A 24,570-nucleotide genomic window follows, 5' to 3' on the forward strand; every position below is an offset into this window, starting at 1 on the left:
CATAGAGGCAATGATGGTAATATTTCCTGGGTCAGTTCTTCCTGCCTCGGGCAGGTACTCCACTGAATTTGATTATGGTACATGTTGTTTGCTTTTATAAATTACTTAGGCCAACTCTGGATCCAGATTGTCCTTGTAAATGAAGATTGTTAATGTTTGGTATACTTTGAGTTAATGTGTATTTGCAGGCAGCCACTTGATCTAGTGAGATATGGCATTATTTAAAATTTGAATCAAGCAATATTAAGGTTTTAATTTAATTTCAGCTTGGCATAAATGTTGCCTGTGCATACAAATCTCTGCAAACACATTTAACACATTTTATTATTTAGAACTATGAACATTTATTTAAAAGTAGATGCCAAGTTAAAAAGGAATACTTGCTTGAAGTAACAAAACAGTGGAATTCCTTAAACAGTTATTATTTTCCCTACAGTTTTCTTTGACTGAAAATATACTTGTTGACATACAGGATAGGAGCAATTGTGCAACATAAAATAGTTACAGTATATTAAGAAGAGTAAGAAATGCAAATTCAGAGTTGAAACCATTTTTTTTTTTTTTTTAAATAATTATTAGCCCCTGCAGCAGGTACTGATTGCCTGGATTTCACATTCCAGGGCTGAAACTCCAAGGAGCCTGCTAGTGGGTGCCCAGCATGAGCAAAGCTCAGCATGCCCCTGCGGCCCAGAGCTAGACCACACAGGCCAGCTGAGCAGCAGATGATACATTTGAGTTTTTGCTGATAGTCACAGACTCCAGAACTAAAGTAATTGTTTAGGCTAGGAAAGTCATTTTGTCTAGAATTTGGTATAATCAGCTTTTTGTTTCTTAGAAATTACTAAACTCTGTTAGTGCCACAGCAGATCCTTCCTCAGTTCCAGAAGAAGCTTCGACTGGGGTTTGCATCTCTTCACACCAGTACTTCACTTTAAGTGGCTTGCCAGGGTACCAGATCAGGTGAATATGGCAGGGAACGATTTCCTAGGACACAGAGTTATAAAATATTAAACCGCACAGAACTTAAGGTAGAAATACTTCTCTGTACAAGCTTGTGTTTTACCTGTGTTGGGAATTCATGCAGCAGGACAGTGTAATCAAAGTCAATTGCGTGATCACTGGTTTTCTGGAGGAAAAAAACAGAGTGAGTATAACAGAATGGGGAGCTTGGACACACATGGTCTTGGTTTGGAGGGGTACCTTGACTCTCTGCAGCCTTAAGATTTGAGCCCTATTTCCTTCATTGTATTCTGTATCAAGGTGCATCAAGGTGTGGGTTCTCCCTTTGGTTTTATCACTAAGTAGCACAAAATGCTGGTCGGATGTCTTTATCACTTTTCTTTCTGATACTGTAATTTGGGATGAGGGCTGAGGTCTGTGGGGTAGGCTGGCTCTTGGCAGCACAGCTCCTGTGTGTACTGCAAGCTGCTGGGTCAGCCCTGCCACCCCAGGTAGCAGCACAGGGAAAGGCAGCCAGCATTTCTGGAGTGTCTGCCAGGGACCCTGTTCTGTGCCTGGTCCTGTGCTGGGCAGTGTGCACACATTCTTGTGTGGTTCTCCATCCCTCCCAGATGACTCTCCCCAAACCACCTTCGTCACGTACCGGAACCATTTGTAAACCAGAGTATTGGGGCGTCTCAGTGGACAAGCACTTATCCTCACCTCTTTTATTTATGTGATTTCTATGCATTTTACTAGTAAGCAAGCCAATTTTCTATTTTCTTTTTGACATTTCCTTTTTTTGATGTCAAGTGTACTTATTTCTTTACTAGTAACAATGGAAGACACGAAGAATTTCTTAAAACCTTCAATTTGGAATATCGTTTTAGTGTCCTACCAGGTTTTTATTGAGACTATGAAAAAGCAAAAAAAAAAAAAAAAAAAAAAATGTTAATTTTGCACTGGTGGAGTTTTCCAAGTCAGGAGTGTGAGTAGGTGTGGAGGGTGCTGCGGGGCAGAACCTGCCTGAGTGAATCACAGGTAGACTGCTTTTTATGTAGTGCTGCTTTGTGTTGCATGGTGGCTCCTCCCCTGCCTGGCATCGTGCCCACTAGTGTTCACAGCAGGTGTCTGAGATGGAGCAACAAGTCTGGGAACTCATCAGAGAAAGTTCCATGTCTTTCAGGAGAGAACAAGCTACAGGAAGTTCCAGATAAAGTCGGCCCTTCACATCCAGGTGTTCTTATCCAGGCATACAGCCAACCAAGGGTCAAATGGTTTTTGAAGTTGTGTCTGCACCGAACACATGTGGGCTTTTTTTGGTCATTATTCTCTAAACATTACAGTATAACACTATTCACATGTCACTGTATTACCTACCAAAAGAAATCTAGACATGACTAAAGTATACGAGGCTATGAATGTAGGTTATATGCAAATGCCAAGCCATTTTATATAAATAACTTAACATCATGGTATTTGGTATGTGGTGAGGGCCTGGAAACCGTTCCCCACAGACACCAGCAGATGACTGTCAGGCTGGTGGTATTTCTTTGGGGGTATATTTAGCCTTGTTTGACCTTCATTTGGAGACTGTCTTGACCTTGGAAGGAAGTGGCTCTCTCCTGGGATGTTTCACACCAGCTGCTGTCCATGTAATATATTGGGCTTTTGTGCTGTCTGCACAAGGCCTGTTCACTGTGTTTTTTTATAATTTAAAAATTGGTTTTGCTTAGAAACTTAAAGAGTGTTCAGGACAGTATCTGTTTTGCTTTTGAAAGTAGCATTTCTGAAGGAAATCGTGGCAGTCTTCAGATCCTAGGCAAAAAAGAGACAGGTCTTAGAACAAATGCTAGCCCTGCACTCTGACTCACCATCCTGCTGTTGACTCAGTGGCACTCAGTCTGTGATGAAGTCTAAAAGGTGATGATGCTTGAAAGCCCTGTGCGTTTGATTGAGAGTTCCTTGACGCAGTTGTTGGGACACCCTTTACACTGTAGGAGGAAGCACCCTTGACCCAATCTACAGAGCAGAGCCCCTGGAGAACTACAGGGAGGACATTGCACTTCCCAGTCCAGCAGAGCACAGAGCACCCCAGGATGGGACCACCCCTGCTCGGTCAAGCTCTGCCAAGAAGTCATTATTTTTAATATTATTCAGAACAATCTCTTTGGCTTCTGTCCAAATCCTTGTAGTCCAAATTGATGGTGATTTAGTGTGGTATTTTTTAATCACTCAGCACTCTGATCTTCCTGGAAGCAGCCTGGATATGGTGTTTGTCCCCTCCACCTCCCATCTGATAGGGAGAAGGCTGAAGTTCAGATCAGCCATCGCAAGTAGCTTTCTCAGCAGACCAGGTTAGTGGATGGGATGTTGCTGTAACATGCCTGTGACTTCTGGAGAGTCACACTGGTGGCAGCCACATGCTGCTGGTTATATGGTTGGATGCTTACACAATCTGGCGCCAGTGGAGCAGCTTAGGAGGCATGAGGTCAAGGCTGAGTGCGTGGGAAGTCCCTCTGTCTCCCAGCCAGTGCGTCTCCCTTGTCCTTGACACAGTCCTTGTGGTATAGGGACAACATGGATTCTTCAGTTCTAAAGATATAATTTTTAGTGAGGTGGGTCTCATTTTATAGCTGTCTTTTGAATTCTTCCTTTCTTTTCTCACTGAGGCCTTGTTCACCTGGGTTGTGCATTTATAACTTGTCATGCCCTTGCACAGTTGTATTGAAAGGTGAGTTTAACCCCCAGTATAAAGACGATGACCCCATGGGGAGAGTTCTTGTGCTGTTTTGAGTACCTCTAGTCACTTCTGGCCTCTACATTTTGGCTTTACCTGCCCTGTTTCTGTCCCCCAGAACCTTTCTTAGAGCTTTTAAAAACATTGCTTGTTTTGCTTCTTACTTATGTTGCTGCTTTTGCTGAAAGATATGGGAATTCTTGGTGGCCACTGAACAGCAGAATTTGAAAATCTGTGGATGTGTGTGGACAGTACTTCTCATTAAGAGAACTCCTAAAAGAACTCTAAGATGAAATGCCCATCTAACTGGACACCAACTTCACACTGCCCCGTGAGGTTAGGTTGATGTTAAGGGCTTCAATCACTTTGTTAGTCCTCATTGTAGAACCTGAGAGATGAAGTGATTTGCCTAGGGTGACCAGGTGAGTTGCCTACTCAAATATTTATCTAAAATTCAAATGTCACAGGGTTTCAAAAAAAATCTAAAATTCCTAGTAACCATTCTCCCTCATTTTTTTCTTTTTAATAGTGTAGTTTTCATGTATGTCTCCACTGTCGCACTTGCAGTGAGTCAGACTTACATCTAACTAACACTGTATCCTGAGTAGTCACATGGCATCAACTAGATGGTGATTTCTATTAAAAATCACTCTGTAAGGAGAAGAAAAAGTAAGTAAAGAAGGGCCGTTAAAAGTGGCTTTTTAGCTGGTTGTGGTGGCACACACCTGTAATCCCAGCATCTGGGGGTGCTGAGGCAAGAGAATTGTGAGTTCAAAACCAGCCTCAGCAACAATGGAGAGGCACTAAGCAACTCAGTGAGAACCTGTTTCTAATAAAATACAAAACAGGGCTGGGGATGTGGCTCAGTGGTTGAAAATAAAAGTGGCCTTCAGAAGGCACACCAAACTTCCAGATGCTGAAATGCTGACTCATGCTGGCCAAATCTTAGTACTCAGAGAACTCATTGATGACTTATCCAGGGATAAACCCATGAAAAAATGAATTTTAATTTTGGTATATGATGTGAGTTAAAAGTCAAAGTTCATTTTTTAGCAATTCTTGAGAACTATTTTAACTTTTTTATAATGCTGGGGATAGAGTCCAGGGTCTTTTGCACAAGCTATGTAGGCACTCTATCTCTGAACTATATCCCCAGGCCCCTTAAAAAAAAAAAAATTAAGAATTGGTATTTCCGATTAGTTCCACCTGCATCTCAGGGAAGTTGATTTTGTTTTCTGTGGATACATGCCTTCGCCGTATCACACCTGCCTGACGAAAATCCCAGCATCGTTAAATTCAGTGCTGGACTCCCTTTGCACCCATGCCCACCCAGAAGAAACTGGTCCTCTGAATCCAAGCCTTGAAGGATTGGCGCTTAGTGCCCCGACACTCTCAGTACCTCCTCTGGGCCTGCTCTCAGCTGACAACTGCCCCTCAGTGAGGAGACGGAACCAGCTGGCACTGAAGGGCTGCTGGCGGCTACCTCCTGCCAGCACCCCACTGCCATCCTCTGGTCTCTAGGCAACCTCTACTCCTGTCTGAGATCGGAGGTTACAAGGCTCCAGGATTCAGTCCTTCAGCAGCTGATTTGTCTCTCCTACTGCCCATGATCTCATCCAACCCTGTGGCTTCATATACCCCTATGTGGTTGTGACTCCAGCCCATTCCTCCCCGATCAGACCTGTAGGTCTAGGTGACTGCCCAGGCTCTCTACCTGTCTACAGGATTTAGCATACCACAATTCGAGATCATTTCCCCCAAATCTTCCCCAATCAGAAAATGTAAACCCTATCCTTCCAGAATTAGGCCCAAGTTCTAAGATCATCCTGAAGCTGATCGTTTTCTGACTCTCGGGTCCAGCCCAGGAGCAGATCCCAGCAGTCTTCCGCACCATCTCCACTGCTCGCTGGCCTTGCCTCCATCACTGCAGTAGGCACTGGTCTTTGCTTCTCTCTGGCCTCCCTACAGCCCCTCAATGTAGTGGCCAGAATGGTCCATTATGAATGGGGTTGTGTCACTCTTCTGCTAATAGGAGAAAGAGCAAAGTTCCAGACTCTTCTAATGACCTCCAAGGCCTTGCAAGAACAGCTGCCCTCCCCATGCTCTTGTCCCCTGCACAGTCCCCTTCTCACTCCATCCCTACCAGCCTCACTGCTGCCTCTCCATCCCAGCAGCCATACCTCTGCCTGAAACCCCTGGGCTCCCTCGGGCCTCTGCTCAGCTCAGCCTCACTTCAGGCTGAAGTAAGTCTCCTTTTAAGACCCAGAACCTCTGCCTGCCTTCTTTATGTAGCACTTACACATGTGAAGCATACTTATGAATTCACTGTCTTCTCTCCTGAATTCTTCTCAGTGAGGGCAACAGCATTGTTCCTACTCACTGTCACATCTTCAGTCCCTTAAATAATACCTGGCCTGCTGCAGGCATTCATGTACTATTGAGTGAATGAGATGCAGATGATTGACACGACTTCAGTCTAAGGACACTGCATTGTTGGGTCTCGGGTGCCAGGGAACCTCAGAGTCCTTACCCACTGCTTCACCCTGCTGAGCTGTAATGGGTAGTAGTATGAAAACTGGGTCGTCCTTTCCCACATCACATAAGAGCTGCCAAGAACAGCCAAGTCCCAGATGGGTCTCATTGAGGGATCGATATTTCCGTAATCATCTAAGATGGGGGAGAAAGCATATTAAGGCATTTTTTTTAGACAAAATTCAGAATTTCAGTCATGATTAAGGTTCAGATTTGGTCGTATCAGGTCATCTCTCACAGCAAGACCTTGGGGCAGACCTGCGATTGCTGGCATCTGTGTTGACTTGGAGACTTGGGCCTCACCTAGCCACGGACATCCACTGGGAAAACAACTCGGTGACTGTAATGATGCTGAAAGTTGACCTAAAGCTGTTAGGGGAGCAGCATTATTCATTAGATCAAAAAAGGCTGGTGGTTCCTTATGACCTGGTGGTTGGGTCTTTCCAAACTCATTGCTTCCTTGTCTGCTGAATGGCTTTCTCTTACCATTGGCTTTAAATCTAATCAGTGATTGGCAGCATCTCTGCCACTTCTTTTGAACACTTGAAGAAATCAGATGGGTTTTTCCTGTGGCATTGTTGTTTTGCACCCAAAAATCTATAATTTGGAAGACATTTTTTAAACCTACTTAATATGAGACTGCTATGATTATTGATTTGGTTTGCACATGAGGTGTACCCCAAAAGCTCACATGTGAGACAATGCCAGAGGTTCATAGGAGAAGTGATTGGGTTGTGAGAGTCTTAACCCAATCAGAGATTTGATCCCCTGATGGGATTAACTGAATGGTGGCTGAAGTGGTAGGTGTTCCTGGCCAAGGTGGGAACTGGGGTGTGGCTTTGGGGTATATATATTTGTATCTGGCAGGTGGAATCTGTTTTCCTGATCACTGTGATGTGAGCTGCTTTCCTGTGCCACCCTCTCCCACCATGACATTCAGCCTCACCTTGAACCCTGAGGAGTGGAGCCAGCCTTCTATGAACTAAGACCTCTGAAACTGTGAGCCCCCAAATAAACTCTTCTTCCTCTACAATTGTACTGGATGGGTCTTTAAGTCAGAGCAGCAAAAAAGCTGACTAAAACAATTATTACCTTTCATGACTTTTAGAAACTCAAATCTCAGTAACTTAGAAGATAACTTTCATGAATCATCATTGTATGTGGAGACAGTCTATTAAGACAGTCATAGCACAATATGTGAGGGATGCCTATAAGCTGAGTTGGAAACTCATTCTTCTTGGCTGAATAATTTTTGTATAAATTCCATTTATTGACAGTCCTGGGTTTGGCTGGCTTAAAATGATAGGCAACTCTAGGATTACTCCTTTTATCTTTGTGTGAGACAAGATGGGTCTCTGCCTCCACTCAGGTGGCACAGAGATGCAGTCATGTATTCCTTAAGACAGGCAGGAGCAGCGCTCTGAGGGAAGTTTCTCTGGACTGGAGATGTTTGAGGGAGGCTTCACAGAAATGAGATTTCACCAGGCTGTGGATTCTTGTCACCCATGTGGGTGGGAAGAGCACAAGCTAGTGAGTACCCCGAGCTAGGAGGGCATGGGCAGGGTCAAGAATATAAAACGCGCTGACCGCACATGCAGTACCAGGGGTGTGCACTGAGTTGTAGGCATGGGATGATGACTTGGTTCTGTCACAGGACAGATAGGGGTGACTGAAATCTACAGACTGGACAGGAGGCTCCTCTGTGGTCCTGGAGGAAGCCCTGTGGGCATGAAGGATGGTGATGGTGGGTCCAGGGTACTTCCTGGAGGTAGGCTTTATCAGAAATGGTGGCCAGGTATTAAATGTTAAAAGGTAACTAAAGAGTCCAGTCGCCAAACTCCAGGAAAGGAGTAATATTCAAATAAATGACCAGAAGTACAAACCTTCTGGGTGGAAACAAGCTGAGTGTTAGGCTTATTAAATACAGTGTGAGACGAGCCGTGGGAGTAGATGACATAAAATGCCACAGCCAGATCAAGGAGAGGGACGCCCCCTGGTTTGGTGATCTGGTGGTCTCCAGCGACCCAAGGGAGAGCAGCTTCTGTTATGTACATAGCTCAGAAACTGGCCAGGAAGAGGCAGTGTGTGTGGAAGGAGGTGAAGCCCTTGGTCAGTCTTGGCATTGCAAGATAAGGGGATAAGGAGGCTTCAGAGATAAGGAGGATATTGATGAGCATAGTCATGGAAGCAGCAGAAAAATTGGAATCAAGAATTTATCAATTAAAGGAGGGAACTGGGAGAGACCAAGATGGGGTGTCTGGATGCGCAGGCATCTCAGGCTAAGCCAGCAGAAGCGAACTCCAGATGCCAGGGAGCTGTGCTGTGACCTGATGAAGGCTGTTGCAGAAAGGAAGTTCTAGACGGTGCTTCCTGGCTGCACACACCTTCATGAAGGGACTTCTGTTCGCCCCATGTTGAGTGGCTGACCCACTGGGATTTCAGGATAGCACTGTTGGTGATGCTGTTCCCTTGCTTTATTAAGGTCCCTTCCCCCTCATCTTCGTTGACTGATACCTCCCCCTCACAGCTCACCCTCTCAGGTTCATCTTACAATGCTATGAATTTAGATTGGGGACATCACATCCATTCCCCTTGGAGACAGAGAAGTCTCACTGGACACTGGGGCCAGCGAGGATGTGGAGAAGGTAACTGCTCCCCACACAGAGGGGCTTTGGCTCTGTAGGTTCTTCCTGTGTGCTTGGGATCACCTATGAGGAGTCTACCCATTCGTTAGAGAAAGTGACAATTTCACTTATAATAAAAATAAGATAACTGCCTTTTAAAGGGAAAAACAATGTGGAGCAAAGTTAGATCCTCATAGTTAAAAATTGTGCACAGTAGCCCAGTATCATTGACTGATTAATACTAAACAGAATCTGCTAGGGTCTGAACTAGACATTCCAGGGATATCACCGTTCTCTTTATTCACTTTATCTAACCTTTGTGGTTTTAAAGTAGATAATTGTAGGTGCATGGACAGGCTATACATAGCACATAAGCGTCTGAGTGCAGAGCTTGAAAGTACTGTTGATGAGCAGGCACCTTCTTAGGATTTTCCTGAAGGTTCGTAGTAGCACATTGTTAGAAAGTTATGGAAGCTCTTATGTGTGTACAGGACTCACTAACTGAACAAGAGCCAGTAGCATGTGCTATTGAAAAGTAACCCAAATCTAGTGATCTTGTGCAAATATTCAAAGAAAAAGGCCTGTATAATTTTTGAATTTGTGTCTTAAGGAAACCAGATATGCCCCGTTTCCCAAACTGAAGGGGAAAATATCCCTTAACAACCAAGTGCTAAATGTTAGTCATTAGCTCAGTTATTTCAGGGACACCAAGTAGAAACACATTCTTGGGTTTGGAATTGCTCCTCATAATTTTTTGACACAGCATTCAATCCACATTGTCAGAATCATCCATGGCTCTGAATCTCAGAACACAAGCAGTGTTCCACATTTAGCTCTCAAGAGCATCTGGTCAGTACCAGCCAGCCAATGGGGACAGACACCTTGGGCCTGGAGCCTGCAGTCCTCTGCAGCCAGCCTGGGGTGTCTGGGCAAATGAGCAAATCAAGGGGGAGCGTGTGGGGGGTAGGGAGTAGGGGTCAGATGGCAAGCTTGATGCCCAAGTGTGAGTCCAGAGACGACTTTCGTGGTTTTAGAAATTGGATTTGCCAGTAAGTGCCAAGTCTCAGCTGCTGCCCACACACTGAGTACTTGGACAAATGAGCTCTGCTCCTCTTCAGCTGAGTCACTGTGGAGAGCGGGGCTCAGCCATTAGAGACGGCACCACTGCCATTAGCCACTGCCCTGAAATGAAATAATCAGGGCTTCATCCAGCACCCCAGAGACAGCCACTCGGCTGCCTGCTGCACAGGGTAGAGAGGAGACAGGAGGGTGGCTTCTCACCTAGTTTCCAAGGCTGCCACCAAAGATCTCTGGAAGGGCCCCTCAAGTTCTGAACTGCACCCTGAAAACCACCCCAGGTCACATTCTGTGGAAAAGATTCCTTTACCCCCTACCTGGGGCTCAGCTCTTCCTGGGCCCTGCTTCACAGGAGCTGGCGGGCGGAGACCTCCCAGCTTCTGGAGTAGTTACTCTGTTATACTGAGATGAAGAACAGAAAAAGATACCTCGGAATTCTAATTGAGGAGGCGTGTCATGATCTGGAGCTCAGTTAAGAGTCACTTTAGGGATACATTTAAATGAGTGCTCTCTAAGATTCAGTGAATACACAGTCAGGAACACTGGACAGCAGAGGCTGGTTCGTACCAGGTATGCTGCTCACGGTCAAGGCATCCTTCATTTGCTTCAGCTGCTCGTACAGCAGGTGATCCTCTTGTAGTGTTCTGTTTTTCTCACTGAGCCCTGTGCAGGTCATGGTGATGGCTGGTCTGGGTTTCTGATTCTGGAAAAACACTCGAGCAAAACATTTCCCCAAGCGTGGCTTACCGTCCTGAAGTAGAGATGGTGGCATTAAGCAGGATGGTCACTTATCGCCCCACCCTCACAAGACTGACAACTCCTCGTGACACCAGGAACGCCCTGGCTTTGCAGAAAGTGAACTTTCACACTTTGCATTCATCTAAACTTGACGTCTTTATAATAATTTGGGCCTAGTGCTGTCTGTGGAGCGCTGCTTGGCCCAGCTGTAGGGTAGCAAATACCTTGCCCTCTTCTGTGGACCAGCGTAATGCTTAGCTGGACGTTGAGACTGTTCCTCTGAACAAAAAAACGTCATGCTGTCTTATGAATTAGTTCCTTTCATTCTAGTTTTAAAGACTAAGATGCTAAATTTTAAAGAGAAGTCTTCTGTGTCTCCCAGCTAGTAAGTGGTAAGCCAGGATTTGAGCGTACTTCTAATTTAGTTCAACTTACTGAGGTTGAACTAACCCCTCTGTGCTGCTCTAGATCTAGTCCAGAGGTGGAGGCACAGGTCCTCTGCCTGGGCTGACCAATTGCCTGGACTGCGCTGATCCACATTCATGTGTAAGTGGCCTGGGAGCACTCTCAATTATCCAGCTCAGAGACATCACAGTTTCAGTTAAACATTAGGTATGATTCGTTTCTAGGGCAGTCAGTCATTCTTCACCCTTTCAGGTCACAGATTCCTTAACCTGATAATAAAAGCCAGGGACCCTGTTCCCAGAAAATGTACTTGATAATACCGTCAGCACCAGACCTAGAGTTTGAAGCAGTCTGTGGGCCTCATAGCGGCCATAGGCCCCTAGTCAGAATCTCTCCTTAAAAAGTGGATGCAATGACTTCTTCAATTCTACAGTTTAAACAGGGAGGAATCCCAGTTAAAACCAACACCACAACAAAGCCCACAGGAAGATCAGAGGTGGATCTGCTCCCTATTTCCAGAACCAACTCAAAACCTCATGGTGGGCTTTCCAGTGGGCATCTTTCCCCTGTGAGTACCAGCTTTGAGCATCTTGGGTGCATTAAGATGCTAATTACAGGTACAGACAGAGAAGATAGTGCAGGGCTTTCAGGAGGAGGGTGTGATAGGTGCCACAGGGCTCTCTGAGGCTCCTCTGTTGTCCTTTCAGGAAGGAGAAAAAGAATAGGCATTGCTTTTCCTCCTTTGCTTTGTTCACCCCTCCCTCCCCCACACACAAACCTTCAGGGAACAAAGCACCTGGTGAAGATGGAAGACCTCTCCCCTTGGTGCGCCCACAGGGTGCAGTGGTGACATGCTATTGCTCCTTGTAATCTAGTAACTGGTTTCTCTTCAGCTTTAACTAGTTTGCAATAGAGACCTCACATGCTTCCTCCTAATCCTTGTACAGTTTGAGTCCTGCGGTCAATAAAGTCAGGGCATACTTGATTCTGGTGAGCCTTCATCCAGAAGCCTGGAGTACAGAATCATGCCTTCACTCTGAAGCTCTGCCTCCCTGCGATACTTTGATGCCAGGCACTGCCTGTCCTTCCCAGGCTGCCTGGCTCAGAGCACCACTGGAGAAGTCAGGGCTGGTGTCCCCTATGTCCCTTGCTGCCTTCCAGCCTGCCCAGCACATGAAGTTCATCTGGCTCTAATCTCCACTTAAATTTTCTGTTTACTCTCTTCCTGAAAACAGGGCAGAGGAAACTTGGCAAATATTAGCTGCTTGGTGGGAACTGCAGCAGGCTAGTGCCTGTCGCACGCAGGGACCACTGTGTTTCATAGGATGCCTCTGCGTAAATCCTGGAATCGGCCTCAGGCTGTGCCAGCCTGGCAACCAGAAATGTCACCAGCAGACACTACAAAAAAGGACAACTTGATGTTTACAGTGAGTCATCCCCAGGGCTCTGAGGTGTGGGAGGGGGTCCTAGGGAAGGGGGAGTGAGCAGCGTGATCTGATGTGCGTGTATAGGGCCGTGAAGTTGAAGTAGTTGGATCCTTCCCTCCTGCTTGGCCCTGTTCTTCATCATTTGTCGTCTTTATAATAAGGCAAGAGGAAAGTGGCACAGAGCTCCCAGTCTGTTCACAGGAGTCGCCAGCAGGGCCCTTCACTGATCCTGGCCGCTTACCTGCAGGTGGTAGGACTCTGTGCTAAACACCAGGTTGATGTGATAGCCCCTCCGTGGATCCACCTGAAATACAGAAATCATCTTAGCATTTGGGGGCTCCACTGAGCCTCATGACCAAGAACTTCACTCTCAGGGTGGCATGGCGTGCAGATGGTGACAGTTATACCTGAAGAAAACATTTTGATTGCTGAATTTTTTACAAACTGTTTTTGCTACCCAGTTTGCTAGTTTGACACACAGTGAGAAGCAGAAAAGGGACACGGTATGTTCATCTGGAAGCTGACTTTGTAAGAGAAGCTAGACAGGTACTGACGGGTACAGGGAGCTGTGCTGAATTCCTAAACCCCCTGATAGTCAGAGCTCCCTGGCCGGGCTGCTGGGGCCACAGAAAGACTAGGACTCTCCCTCGTGCCAGTCTCAGTCACATGGACACAGTAAACGTGTAAGGACATGTTTTCAGGAGGTGACAGGTGAAGAGATGGGTAGTCTAGGAGCCACTTAGGAGGTGCCTTCAAGTACCTCCTAAAGAAAGGCAAGGGCACCTGTGGGCAAGGAAGGTCCATGGCTGGGGGCGATATGGCCTGGACAACACTGGGAATGGCCTCATGTGACCATGTCTCTGCTGTAGTTTGGATCTCGCATGTCTCCCAAAGATCCATATATTGAAGGGTTGGTCCCCAGAGAGGTGCCATTGGGAGGTTAGGGCCTAGTGGGAGGTCTTCTGGTTATGGGGTGCTCTCTTCCTCTCTTCTCCCTGGCCATTCTCATTCCTACTATGATGTGCTGCCCCAGCACAGGCTATAAAGCAACAGGGCCAGTGGATCATAGACTGGAATCTTCCAAACCATGAGCCCAAATAAACCTTCCTTCTCCATAAGGTGATCATCTCGGGCATTTGTCATAGCCACAGAAAGCCGCTAGGCACTGTTCTTACAGGCAGGTAAGTGTCTGAGCTTTTGAAATGCATCTTTAGCCTTTTTAAACTTCTGAATATTGAGTCTAATGCCAACTTTTTGGTAGTATCCATCCCCATATTGTTGGGGCAGTTTCAGCTACTTAAAACCTATATTATCTGCCATTATTTTTTATTTAAGAAAGCAAAGTGGTCATTCAGCTAAGTGTTTTTTTTTTTTTTTTTCTATAGAAGGAAACTCTGTGCTCCATGGAGCTGCAGTTATTTCATCCAGTCTTGATTAAATTAGATTCTGTAAACATCAGTTTTTTTTTTTTTTAAATCTGACCCAGGAACACAATAACTAAACAGGGCTGTCTTATAAATAGAACAGGTATCATGACTTCTACCTAAAGATTGTCTTAAAACACTGGGAAATGGTAGAGAAGGGAGTGATAAGGTTCGTTGGCAGCTATTCACATAGAAAATATTCAAACGTGTACGTATATCACTGCAGTTGCTGGGAGGGAAGACAGAACTCAAAGGCTGGGCACTAGAGCAGGGTGCCTGGGCTCATTCCCGCCTTCATGCATGTTGGTATGAAGTGAAACACTGACCTTGGTTCACAAAACACACGTGCGAGTCTCTTCACTCGCCCCAATCCCACTCTGTGCCAGGCACTGAGGAGATGCAGAGAAACCAAGCCTCCTGTCAGCTTTCCCTAGTGGGCCTGCAGCTAGAGTGGACACAGGCAGGTGGATAACAGCAGGTCAGGCTGGCAGTGTGGCTGATGAGCGGGGCAAGGCCCTGCCTGGTGTAGTGGGTGCGCTCAGGAAGCATCTGGCTGGCCAAGGTCAAGCAGGGGAGGGAGCCAGGACTGGGCTGCCACCTGGATAAGGAGGCTGGAGAATGCCAGGCACAGGGATGGAGGGCAAGGTAGCATTTGAGATGGTGAGACTGGAAAGGGCCTTTGAGGCTTTTTTTAAAAAATTTTTTAGTTATAGGTGGACACAATATATTTATACGTGGTAGCTGAAGATTGAAGCCAGTGCCTCATGCATGCTAGGTGAGCGCTCTACCTCTGAGCCACAACTCCAGACCCTGGAGCCTCACTTTTTAATGAGGACTTGGAACTGGATCCCAAGCCCATGGTAGCGGCATTGAATAGCCACAGTACACAGGGTATTGTGACCGGTGGAATGAAGCATAAATGTCAACCAGAATAGGCCAATGTGTTTCAATTTTATTAAAATCTGTGGTCCCAAGACACTAGGAGAACCGTGCCGGACACCTGAGTGGTCCAAGCCTGGAGATAGGAGGAGCAGTGAGAGACTTCCCTGGGGTTGCTTTGCTTTGTCTGCCCCTGCAACACCCCATGAGCAGGGCAGGCCTGCATGGCAGCTGCTGGACCAAGCCACAGGGCCTCTGTAGGGAAGCTGCCTAAGGTCCAGTGTCCTCAGCACCCACCAAAGGGGAAGAACCCAGAACAGTGGATTTGAGCCTGACGCCCAGCCACACTGGTCCTACATGCACGGGTGCTCACAGCTGGCAGTTCTCAGGTTTGTCTTCAGCTCCTGGGTCCCAGAGGCTTGCTGCACACCCAGGCTTTCCCAGCCCTGCCTTGTCCCTGCACGGGAGGGGTGCTACCCTCTTGTTCCAGCTGGGAGAGAGAACGTGCTGCTGGAGACGTTGGACAGTTTCTCTCTGGTGTGGGGTTGCTTATGCATGAGAATGTGCGGGAGGATGCAGTGTATGTAAAAGCAAGCAGAACTGGGAGGGCGGTGTGGGGCTGGGATGGCACGCGGTTCCCCAGGGAAGGTGCTCGGGATGGGAGGAGTCGGCCCAGACTTACTGCACACAAGGGTGCTTACCAGTGTCTCTCATTCTCAAGATTGTTGTTCACATTGGAAAGAGAACTGAAGATGTCATGTAGCTTGGCAGTTCTTTTGAAACCCATGGAGGCAAAGTGGGGTCTCTGGGACTATTCTTTGTAGGGAAAGAAGCAATTGGGTTAACCTGGGCCGAGGCAGTATGGCGTCTTTTTAAAATTGTAGATGGACACAATACCTTTTGTTATTTTTTTAATGTGGTGCTGAGGATCGAACTCTGTTCTTTTGAAAAACTATTTTCTTGGCTGATTTCCTTGTTTTAGTTCAACACTCTAAAAAGTGTCCACATTTCATCCAAAATAGGATTTTTGTGTTTTTTGGTTCTACTTTATCCAGATGCAGTTCTTTTATCTCCCCCAAAGGCCTCCCCTCCCTTCCTCAGAGCTACAAGTTCCCTGGGGCCTGTAAAGACTCGGCACCAGTCAGGGCCACCTTTGTCTGCACATGGTGTCTCATGCTCCTTGGCTTTAAGACTGAGTGTCTCTTTGCCTTATTCAAAATACTCCGTGCACCCCAGGGTTTACCAGTGTACACCCTACTCCAAGTACTGTGCCCCCTACTCCAAGCACTGTGCCCCCTACTCCAAGTACTGTGCCCCCTACTCCAAGCACTGTGCCCCCTACTCCAAGCACTGTGCCAGGTGCAGGAAGTACAGTGGGCAGAGCAGTAGCACCTGCCCTGCGATCTAGGGAAGGCCAGAGTGGCCACTGCAGAGCTGACTGTGGCTGGTCATGGGCCATGAAGGGATAACCAGAGGATTGATTAGGGCAGGGACCAGGGAGGTGCCAATGGAGTTGAACTCTAAGGAGTTGATTTTGGGGCTGGGGCAGCTGGTAAACCATTCCACACTGAAGGAACAGGGCTGATGACCCGAGGAGCCGCAGTGGGGCCAGTGGCCAGAAGGTGGGGAGAGGCTGACCAGGTGGGAGGGATTGTGTCCTGAAGGAAAAGGAAGGCCGTGGCCTAGAAAGAAGGACTTTGAATAGATCCTCTTGCTGGAGCATGGAGGAGTGATGCTGGAGTGAAGAGGTGTCCAGAGGGGGTGTGGATAGAGTAGAAGGCTAGGTGGGGGGCAGGTGAGGGGCAGGACCGTGAGCCAAGGTGGGATGGTAGAAATGGACAGAGTGCGTGGCAGACAGATGGGACCCATTAGGAGGTAAACAGTGAGGGCTGGGGTGTGGCTTGGTGGTGGAGCACTTGCCTAGCACATGCAGGGCCCCGAGCCCCATTCCTAGCACCTTGCATGCACATACAAAAGGAGGAGGTCAAAAGTGAAGTTATATGCAGTTGTGCAAAGTGTAGCAACGTTCTGGCCAGCAAGCATCACACATGCAGGGATGGTGCTGCAGAGTGATCGTGGAGCTGAAAAATCCCTCCGACTGGGACATGGTACCCAGGTGTTTGTGGTGATGTGGTGTGACAGACCCGCTCCGTGGCAGCGCATGGTGGGGATGCCCAACCTGCTGGTTTAGTGCCTTCTGTGCTTCATCATCTCAGAATGTGCTGCTCCCACTCATGAAAGTTGGCCGTGTCACAGCCACAGCCTCCACGACTCCTGCTTATGCATCTCTCGATCACATCAAGAAGACACACGGAACCATCACCTTACACCATCTAAGTCTGCGCCAGGATACTGTGATGTTCACACAGTGACAAAGTGGCCCAGTGGCCCAGTGCTCAGAACATATCCCCAGTGTCAAGTGACATGACTGTAAACCAAGATCAGAAATAACAAAGTGCTATGTCAGTGATTAAGACGTCATATATCAGGGGCAGAGCAATAGCAAGCACCCTCCCAGGCCTGTCCCAAACTCCACATGAGGGGTGCTTGACTTCAATGCTCAGAAATGCTGCTGAAACAGAGATGATAGGGACACAGATCAGAGCAGCAGTGTAGTGTCGCTGTGCAACTACTGGACTGGCAGAGAGGCCGGGCCTCAGGGCTCCCTGCCCTCACCTGCTGCTGGGGCTGTCTGCACACCTGGCCAGGTAGAGCCTACGTGGGCACACCTGCAATGCAGAATTCCCACTCTAGGCCACATCCAGAGAATTAGGATGCCAGCATGCCAGGGTGTATGGTTTGGATGTGAGGTATCACCCAAAAGCTCATGTGTGAGATGATGTAAGGTATACATTTTGTTTCTAGAGAGTGGAGTCTCTCTCTGCTTCCTGATCATCCTGTGAGCTGCTTCTCTCTGCCACATTCTGCCATGATCTACTTCACCTCAAGTCCCAAGGAATGGAGCTGGCCTTCTCTGGACTGAGACCTCTGAAACCGTGAGCCCCTAAATAAACCTTTCTTCCTTTACAGTTGTTCTGTCGGGTCTTTTAGTCATAGCAGCAGAAAAGCTGACTAAAGACAGGGCCTGCCTCCCATGAGGATGCTCCCCAAGGCATTCTGCCGGCAGCAGGGCCCGCCTGCGTCCACCCTGGGGCCTGGGCCGCTAAAATGGAGAGCTGAGCAACTGAGGCAACAAACCAGCATGTGCACAGTGACTCAAGTCAGTCCTGAAAACAGCAAAGTTTGTGCACATGCCACGGAACCAAAACTACTAAGCAAAGCGCACGCGGAGCATGGTACTCGGCAACATGGCAGGAGGCTGTGCTGCCAGCTGGGGGCAGGGGACCCACCGTGCAAGGGAGCAAACTCCCACATGGGAGAGGAGCCTCCATGGGCCAAAAACGGTGATGGGCCCTGAACCCGGGATTTAGCTTCTGGCACCAGCAAGCTCAGAACCAGACCTTTAGAAAGCTGCAAAGTCACTTGAGAACCATGAATCCAGTCCAGAATAACTTGGCGTGGCTGACCCGCCAGAGCTTCCAAGTGTTCTCCTGTTTTCCCTCTTAATTGTGACTAGTTTTGAGGGCATGGTAATCTCCTTGCCATGTGGGGTTTTGAACCTGGAAGGGGGCTCCCAGGTGGAGCCAGCTGACCTTCGCCTCACCTGGTGGCCATCCACTGTGACCTGTTTCAGTTTGCCACAGTCGCAAGGTGCAAAGTGAGCCTATTATGTTCAAGGCCATCTTTTAGAAGAAGCATTTTTGAGGAGCTGGATCCCCACAGGGCAGTGGAGAGACCAGCCCCCACATTCTTGAGGGAATGGCTATGGCGGGAAACACAACTGTGACGCCTGGCACCTACACCACCCAGTCGGTCCACCTGCACACAGGTGAGCAAGCCAGAGGCCAGGCACACTGTTCTAGTCTTTTCCAGAATGATCCTCCACTTGAGAAAAAGTCCGCACACAAAGCAAGTGGCCATGTGACGGCATGACCTGGAAGAGAGCGTTAGCAGGCTTCTCTGTCATTGTGTGCAAAGGTTTGTGTGCGGTCAGTGCTAAGTGCCCTCAGTCACGGACCACACTGACAAGGTTCAGGATTTTAACCCAGGTTGTGTTTTGTTTACTTTAGATTCCTTAATTTGGGGTCCCATTGGCCAACCAGAGGAGTGCTCCACAGCACACCCCCAGGGCGAGCACCCTCAACCCCGTGGCAGTCTTTCCACACCCCTCCCCCACACAGGTGCTGCGGGCCAGGTTTGGCTGGACCTGCCATCAGGTCGGCTGGGAGGAGCCAGGCCCCTTTCAAAGCCCTGTTTGAGAAAGTGTCTATGGAACTTGGCCTCCAAGGACGGGGTTCATCACTCAGGGTTGGTGCTATTTCTTGGTAAAAGAGAAATGCTCCTCATGTTCTTATCAAGTCAGTAGCAAGCACCCCACCAGCCACTGCAGAGTCATCATGAATGACCATCCTGAGAACCTCTCCATGCAGGGGAAGGGCATGCGTGGCTCCACGTGTAGAGGGATCTGTGGCTACATGGACGTGTTCCGCTGTCCCATGCCTCACTTGACATGGTGTGGTGCCCATGTATTCGTTCCTATAAAGCCCTTTGAGGTAGGTATTTCTGTTACCCCCCTTTTAAGGGTGAAGAAAATGAGATTCTTGCCCCAAAATACGGAACTGCCCAAAGACCCAGAGCTAGTCCGTAGCCAAGACAGTCTTCAGAGCAGCAGCCCTTCCTGCCTACAGCAGAGACTGTGCATATGGCCCAGCAATCCCGGCCTAAGGAAAGGCAGAAAGAAAGCTGCTGCTTCCGTGGGTTGGGGCTGTGCTTAGAACCAGGCTCCTTGGACAAGACCCCCACCGCCTTCTGGGAACACCACAGTCAGGAAGGGCTGTGTATCCGTTTACTAGGGCTGTCATAACAAAGTACCATAAACAGATGGCTTAAAACAACACACATGTTCTCCGAGTTCTGGAGGCCAGGCTTCCAGTATCCAGGGTCACAGGGCCTGGCTCCCTCTGAGACTCCCACTGGACTCCTGCCTCTTCTGGTTTCGGACAGTGGCTCCTAATCCTGGCGTTCTTTGGGCTGCAGCTGCATCTCTCTGATCTCTGCGTCAGCCTGTAAGTGTTGTTCTTCCCTCTGTGTCTGTATCTTCACATGGCCTTTTCATAAGGATGCCAGTCACTAATGCAGTGACCTCATGTAACTTGATTTCATTGCAGAGACTCTCTTTGTGCCCACAAGCACTGAGGTTGCCACTTTAAAGTTTCTTTTTGGAAGACACAATCCATTAGAGATGGAAGTAAGATGCCCTGAGGCTAGAGAAGGAGCCCCTGGGCACAGACCCTTTCAGACAGGTTACAAATGGAAGCAAGACCTGTGCTGTGGGGAGTCTCCAGAAAGGACCAGGATGAGACAAGCCAGGAGACGCAGAGCATGTGCGAGGAATAGGGGTGACAGCCCAGCTTGGGGACATCAGCAGGTGAGTGCAGGCAAACCTGGGTTGAGATTAGTGTGGGGGTGGGGACCAGAGGGTCTCAAACTAGGGTGTGCAGCAGAATGCGCTAGAGGGCTTGCTAAAGCAGCGCGGGCCCTCCCCCAGAGTGCCGATTCGGGGGTCTGGGGTCGGGTGCACAGCCTGCATTTCATTAAGCTCCAGGGGATGCTGCGGCCCCAGAGATGGCATGAGAACATCTCTCTAGCTGCTGAGTGGAGCCTGAGATCCTGGGGACAGCGGGAAGTGGAGCAGCTCCCAGAACATCACTAGAACACAGCTGAGCCACTAAGTGGGAAACTGAGAACAAGAGGGTCAGTCCTCTCCAAAGGCTGAGTTGCCATCAGCACCCTGTGAAAGGAAAAGCAGCCCAAAGTTGGTGGACACAGGCGCCTGGAGCTTCTGGCAGTCGGGTACAACCCTCAGAAGGGCAGCAGGTAGGTCTGCCCTTGGCTTCAGCAGCGCTGCTAATGGGCCCCTGGCCACTTGGCACGTGGGCTTTTTTGAGAAGAAACATTTGAAGAAAGCAGTCTGGGCTAAAATAATTTTTGAAAGAACATTACTCCTTGCTTCTTGTTGCACAAATGGGTACTTTGCTACACATCGGGCCCTCTTTATCTGCAGGGCACATTCCAAGACCCCCAGTAAATGCCTGAAATGGTGAAGAGTAACAAACCCTATATTTACTACATTTTCTCCTATTAATAAATGCTGGGTTGGGGATATAGCTCAGTTGGTAGAGTGCTTGCCTCACATGCACAAGGCCCTGGGTTCAGTCCCCAGCATCACAAAAATAAATGAATAAATAGACAAGTAAATATTGCCTATCTGTGAAACTTTAATTTATAAATTAGGCACAGTAAGAGATTAATAACTGGTGGTTGATCTTAGTTGTTAACTATATTGAGCAGTACATCCCTGGGTGTGTCTCTGTGGGTCTTTCTAGAGATGACTGACATGTGGGTCAGCAAACAGAGTTGGGGAAGGCCCACCCTGAATGTGAGTGGCACCATCTAAGGGCTGGGGGCTCAGTTAGAACAAAGAGCAAAGGAGGGGACGCTCACACACGCGCATGTCAGATTCTCTTTGAGGGAATAGGTGTTTGCCGCTACCATCGCCCATGGACATCCACTCCAGGTTCTTCCACCTGGAACACAGCCTCTCACCAATGACTCTCCAGTGGCTCCTAAGCCTTCAGCCTCTGGCTGGGGCTGCATCCACAGCTTCCCCTTCTTCAGAGGTACCACATCTTTGGATCAAACACAGCTGGTTTCTCCCAGCCTGGCAGACAGCCTTTGAGGGACTTTGAGAGCCTCTAACTGTGGGCACCATCTAAAATTTGCCCATTATAAATATAATATATTATTTCTGTGACTTGGGAAAATGCTGAATAACTAATAATAGAACAATTGTAACAATATACTGTACTAAGAGTTTGCACTTTGGCGTCATTAAGTAATACGAGTCACTTGAATACATCACTGTGACAGCTGATCTGATAGCTGGGAGAGCTACATGACTCACAGGTGGTCACAAACACAGTGTGGACATGCTGCCCAACAGGATGGTCCATACAGAGAAAGACAGCACGAGATTTCATTATGCTCTTCCAGATGAGTGACACGATTTAAAACTTGTGAACTGTTGTTCATTTCTGGAATTTTCCGTTTAACATTTTTGCAATTGTATGGATAATAAACCACAGGAAGACAAACCACGGATTGGGAGAACCTGCTGCATAATGATGCCTGTGTGTATATCAAAGAGTCAAAACTGCATGTTCTAATAGCAGCCCTACAAATTCGTCTTTTTTTTTTATGTTTATCATAAAACACAAAACTGTCTTCATTCTTATGGATCAAAGATTTTTCTCCACCATGTGTCTGAACTATCTTTACATTAGGCACTATAAGACCACACTTTACAACCCAGCTCCCCCTTTCAACTCACTCAGAACACAGACACTTGAATGATGTGCTAGGGAAGCCAGGGTGGGCCTTCCCTTGGGGGCCATAAAACATCACTGACCCCCAGTCTCCAGAGTCAGAGTCCCCTGGAAGCTCATCTTCAGAAAGGAGGGAGCCCCATGCTTTGGAGAAACATTCCTTCTTTTTCCTCCCGGTGCTGGTCCTTTCCCGTTGTCCTGTGACAACTTTAAACTTCACATTTCCATGCTGAAGGGTGGGTAGTGAGGGCCAGTCTATGTTAAGAGCTCACAAGGGATTCTAATCTCCCACACACACACCCTGAAACCCAGGGGTTAAACACAGCTTCTAAATGTCCCCTCCAGCCTACATATTTGGTAAAAGAACAAATATCATGCTATTCCAGTAAAGGCGAACTTTTTCATTTTATAAGGTTACTATATGAGTCAGGCTCAGTTGGAGACAAACAACTCATTTGTGAATAAAAATTACTGTTCTGTTCTTAGGTTCTGTACAGATAGAGCATTCAGTCTATTGCATTAGACCCTGGAATTACCTTATTAGTTTTCCTTCTTTCAGGCAAGGCCAGAAAAGTAAATACAGCTTTTGTTACAAAAGTCAGGCCAGGCCTGATCCATTGGGCCCAGGGAGATCTCTGCATGTGGACACTTCCTACCAGCTGAAGAGCTGTGGAGAGAATGAATACTGTGTGAACCCTGCCTGGCCAAGTTTGGGGTGAGTTCTTGGGCTCCAGAAGGGAGCTGGCAGGGGGCAACTGTGGAAAGAGTTGCAATAAGACAGGTGACCTGCCACCTCCTCTCCTACAGGGAGTGAGGGGACCTGTCCCATCTCCTTCTCTTTGTGCCCTATGGTAGCAGCACCCTTCCACTACTGTTCCTGCATCTAACAAATATTTAGTATGCGTCTCCAGCAGGGACCAGGCTAGTGCAAGGGAGGAGACAGATGTGAGGGCTGGCACCACCTAGTCTGGGAGAGGCAGCCACACCCACAGAGTGGAAATTAAGTCAAGAGCTAGGACAAAGCAGCCTGGGGCCAGGTAACAAGGCACAGGTAGAGGGCAGCCTTGGATGTGAGGGTACCAAAGTTTCAGAGACCAGCCAGCAAGAGTGGGAGCAGCAGCAGCCATGGTCGGCAGCTTGGGAAGTCGATGCCCAAGGTGGAGGTCAGGGCCCTCATCGGGTGAATAAGGCCCCTACAGATGGCCATATCCTGTAAAGGAGCTGAAATCACACACTGGAGAAAAGACAGTCTTGAAAAAAATACTAATGGTGCTGGAAAAATGGATTATCCATAGGTAGGAGAAAGAGACTAGACCCTTCACTCTCACTCTACATAAAAATCAACTCACACGAATCAAAGACCTGGGAATTAGACCAGAAACCATGCAGCTCCTAAAGGAAAACACAGGCATTGCAACACACAGGCACAGGCAATGTCCTTCTCAATAGGACCCCTAAAACCCAGGAAATAATGCCAAGAGTTAATAAATGGGACGGCATCAAACTATAAAGCTTCTGCACAGCAAAGGAAACAATTAGGAATATGAAGAAAATTACAACAGAATGGGAGAAAACTGCTAACTGCTCTTCTGACAGAGGGTTAATATCTAGAATATAAAAAGAACTCAAAAAGGAGATTCCTATGTACATATACCAATACACCACAGTGAATCTCACCATCATGTATCCACAAGACTGGGATCCTAATTAGAATAAGGTCCACTCCATGCTTGTATAAACATGACAAAATTTTATACTCTATCATGTATAACTAAAGAACAAAATCTTTACACCAAAAAAAAAAAAAAAATCAAACAACCTAATTAACAAATGGACAAATTAAACAGGTACTTCTCAAAATACAAATGACCAACAAATTTTTATGAAAAAATGCTCAACATCATTAGCAATTAAGGAAATGGAAATCAAAAGTACATGGATTTCATCTTAAACCAGTCAGAATGGCAGCGATCAAGAATACAAATAATAACAAATGCTGGAGAAGAACATGGAGAAAAAGGAACACTTTTACACTCACTGTTGGTTGTTGTAAATTAGTACAACCACAGTGGAAATCAGTATGGAGGTTCTTCAAAAAGACAAGGAATGGAACGACCATATGACTTTATTTATCCCAAAGAAATAAAGTTATCATACTATAATGATACATGAATACCCATGTTTATAGCAGCACAATTCACAATAGCCAAACTATGAAACTAGCCTAGATGTCCATCAACCAATGAATGGATACAGAAAATCAGGTATAGGTACACCAGTGAGTTTAATTAGCCATAAAGAAAAATGAAACCATATGTTAAGCTAAATAAGCCAAATTCA

At 47.4% G+C, this 24,570-nt stretch overlaps 1 protein-coding gene across 1 annotated transcript in view; it reads right to left on the reverse strand.

Moving 5' to 3' along the window:
• Nucleotides 1-300: 300 nt before the first annotated feature.
• Rarres1 (retinoic acid receptor responder 1) overlaps nucleotides 301-24,570 on the reverse strand; it is a 32,557-nt gene continuing 8,287 nt past the window's right edge. Inside the window, exons 2-6 of the mRNA XM_076868390.2 lie at nucleotides 12,724-12,786; nucleotides 10,480-10,663; nucleotides 6,210-6,346; nucleotides 1,064-1,126; nucleotides 301-984 (exon numbers count right to left, since the gene is read on the reverse strand). Of these exons, the coding sequence (XP_076724505.1) occupies nucleotides 832-984; nucleotides 1,064-1,126; nucleotides 6,210-6,346; nucleotides 10,480-10,663; nucleotides 12,724-12,786 (600 nt within the window). The 3' untranslated portion in view covers nucleotides 301-831. The remainder of the gene's footprint in view (nucleotides 985-1,063; nucleotides 1,127-6,209; nucleotides 6,347-10,479; nucleotides 10,664-12,723; nucleotides 12,787-24,570) is intronic.

The sequence above is a fragment of the Callospermophilus lateralis genome, chromosome 10, assembly GCF_048772815.1.
Source record: "Callospermophilus lateralis isolate mCalLat2 chromosome 10, mCalLat2.hap1, whole genome shotgun sequence".
In the NCBI taxonomy this organism is placed as follows: Eukaryota; Metazoa; Chordata; class Mammalia; order Rodentia; family Sciuridae; genus Callospermophilus; species Callospermophilus lateralis.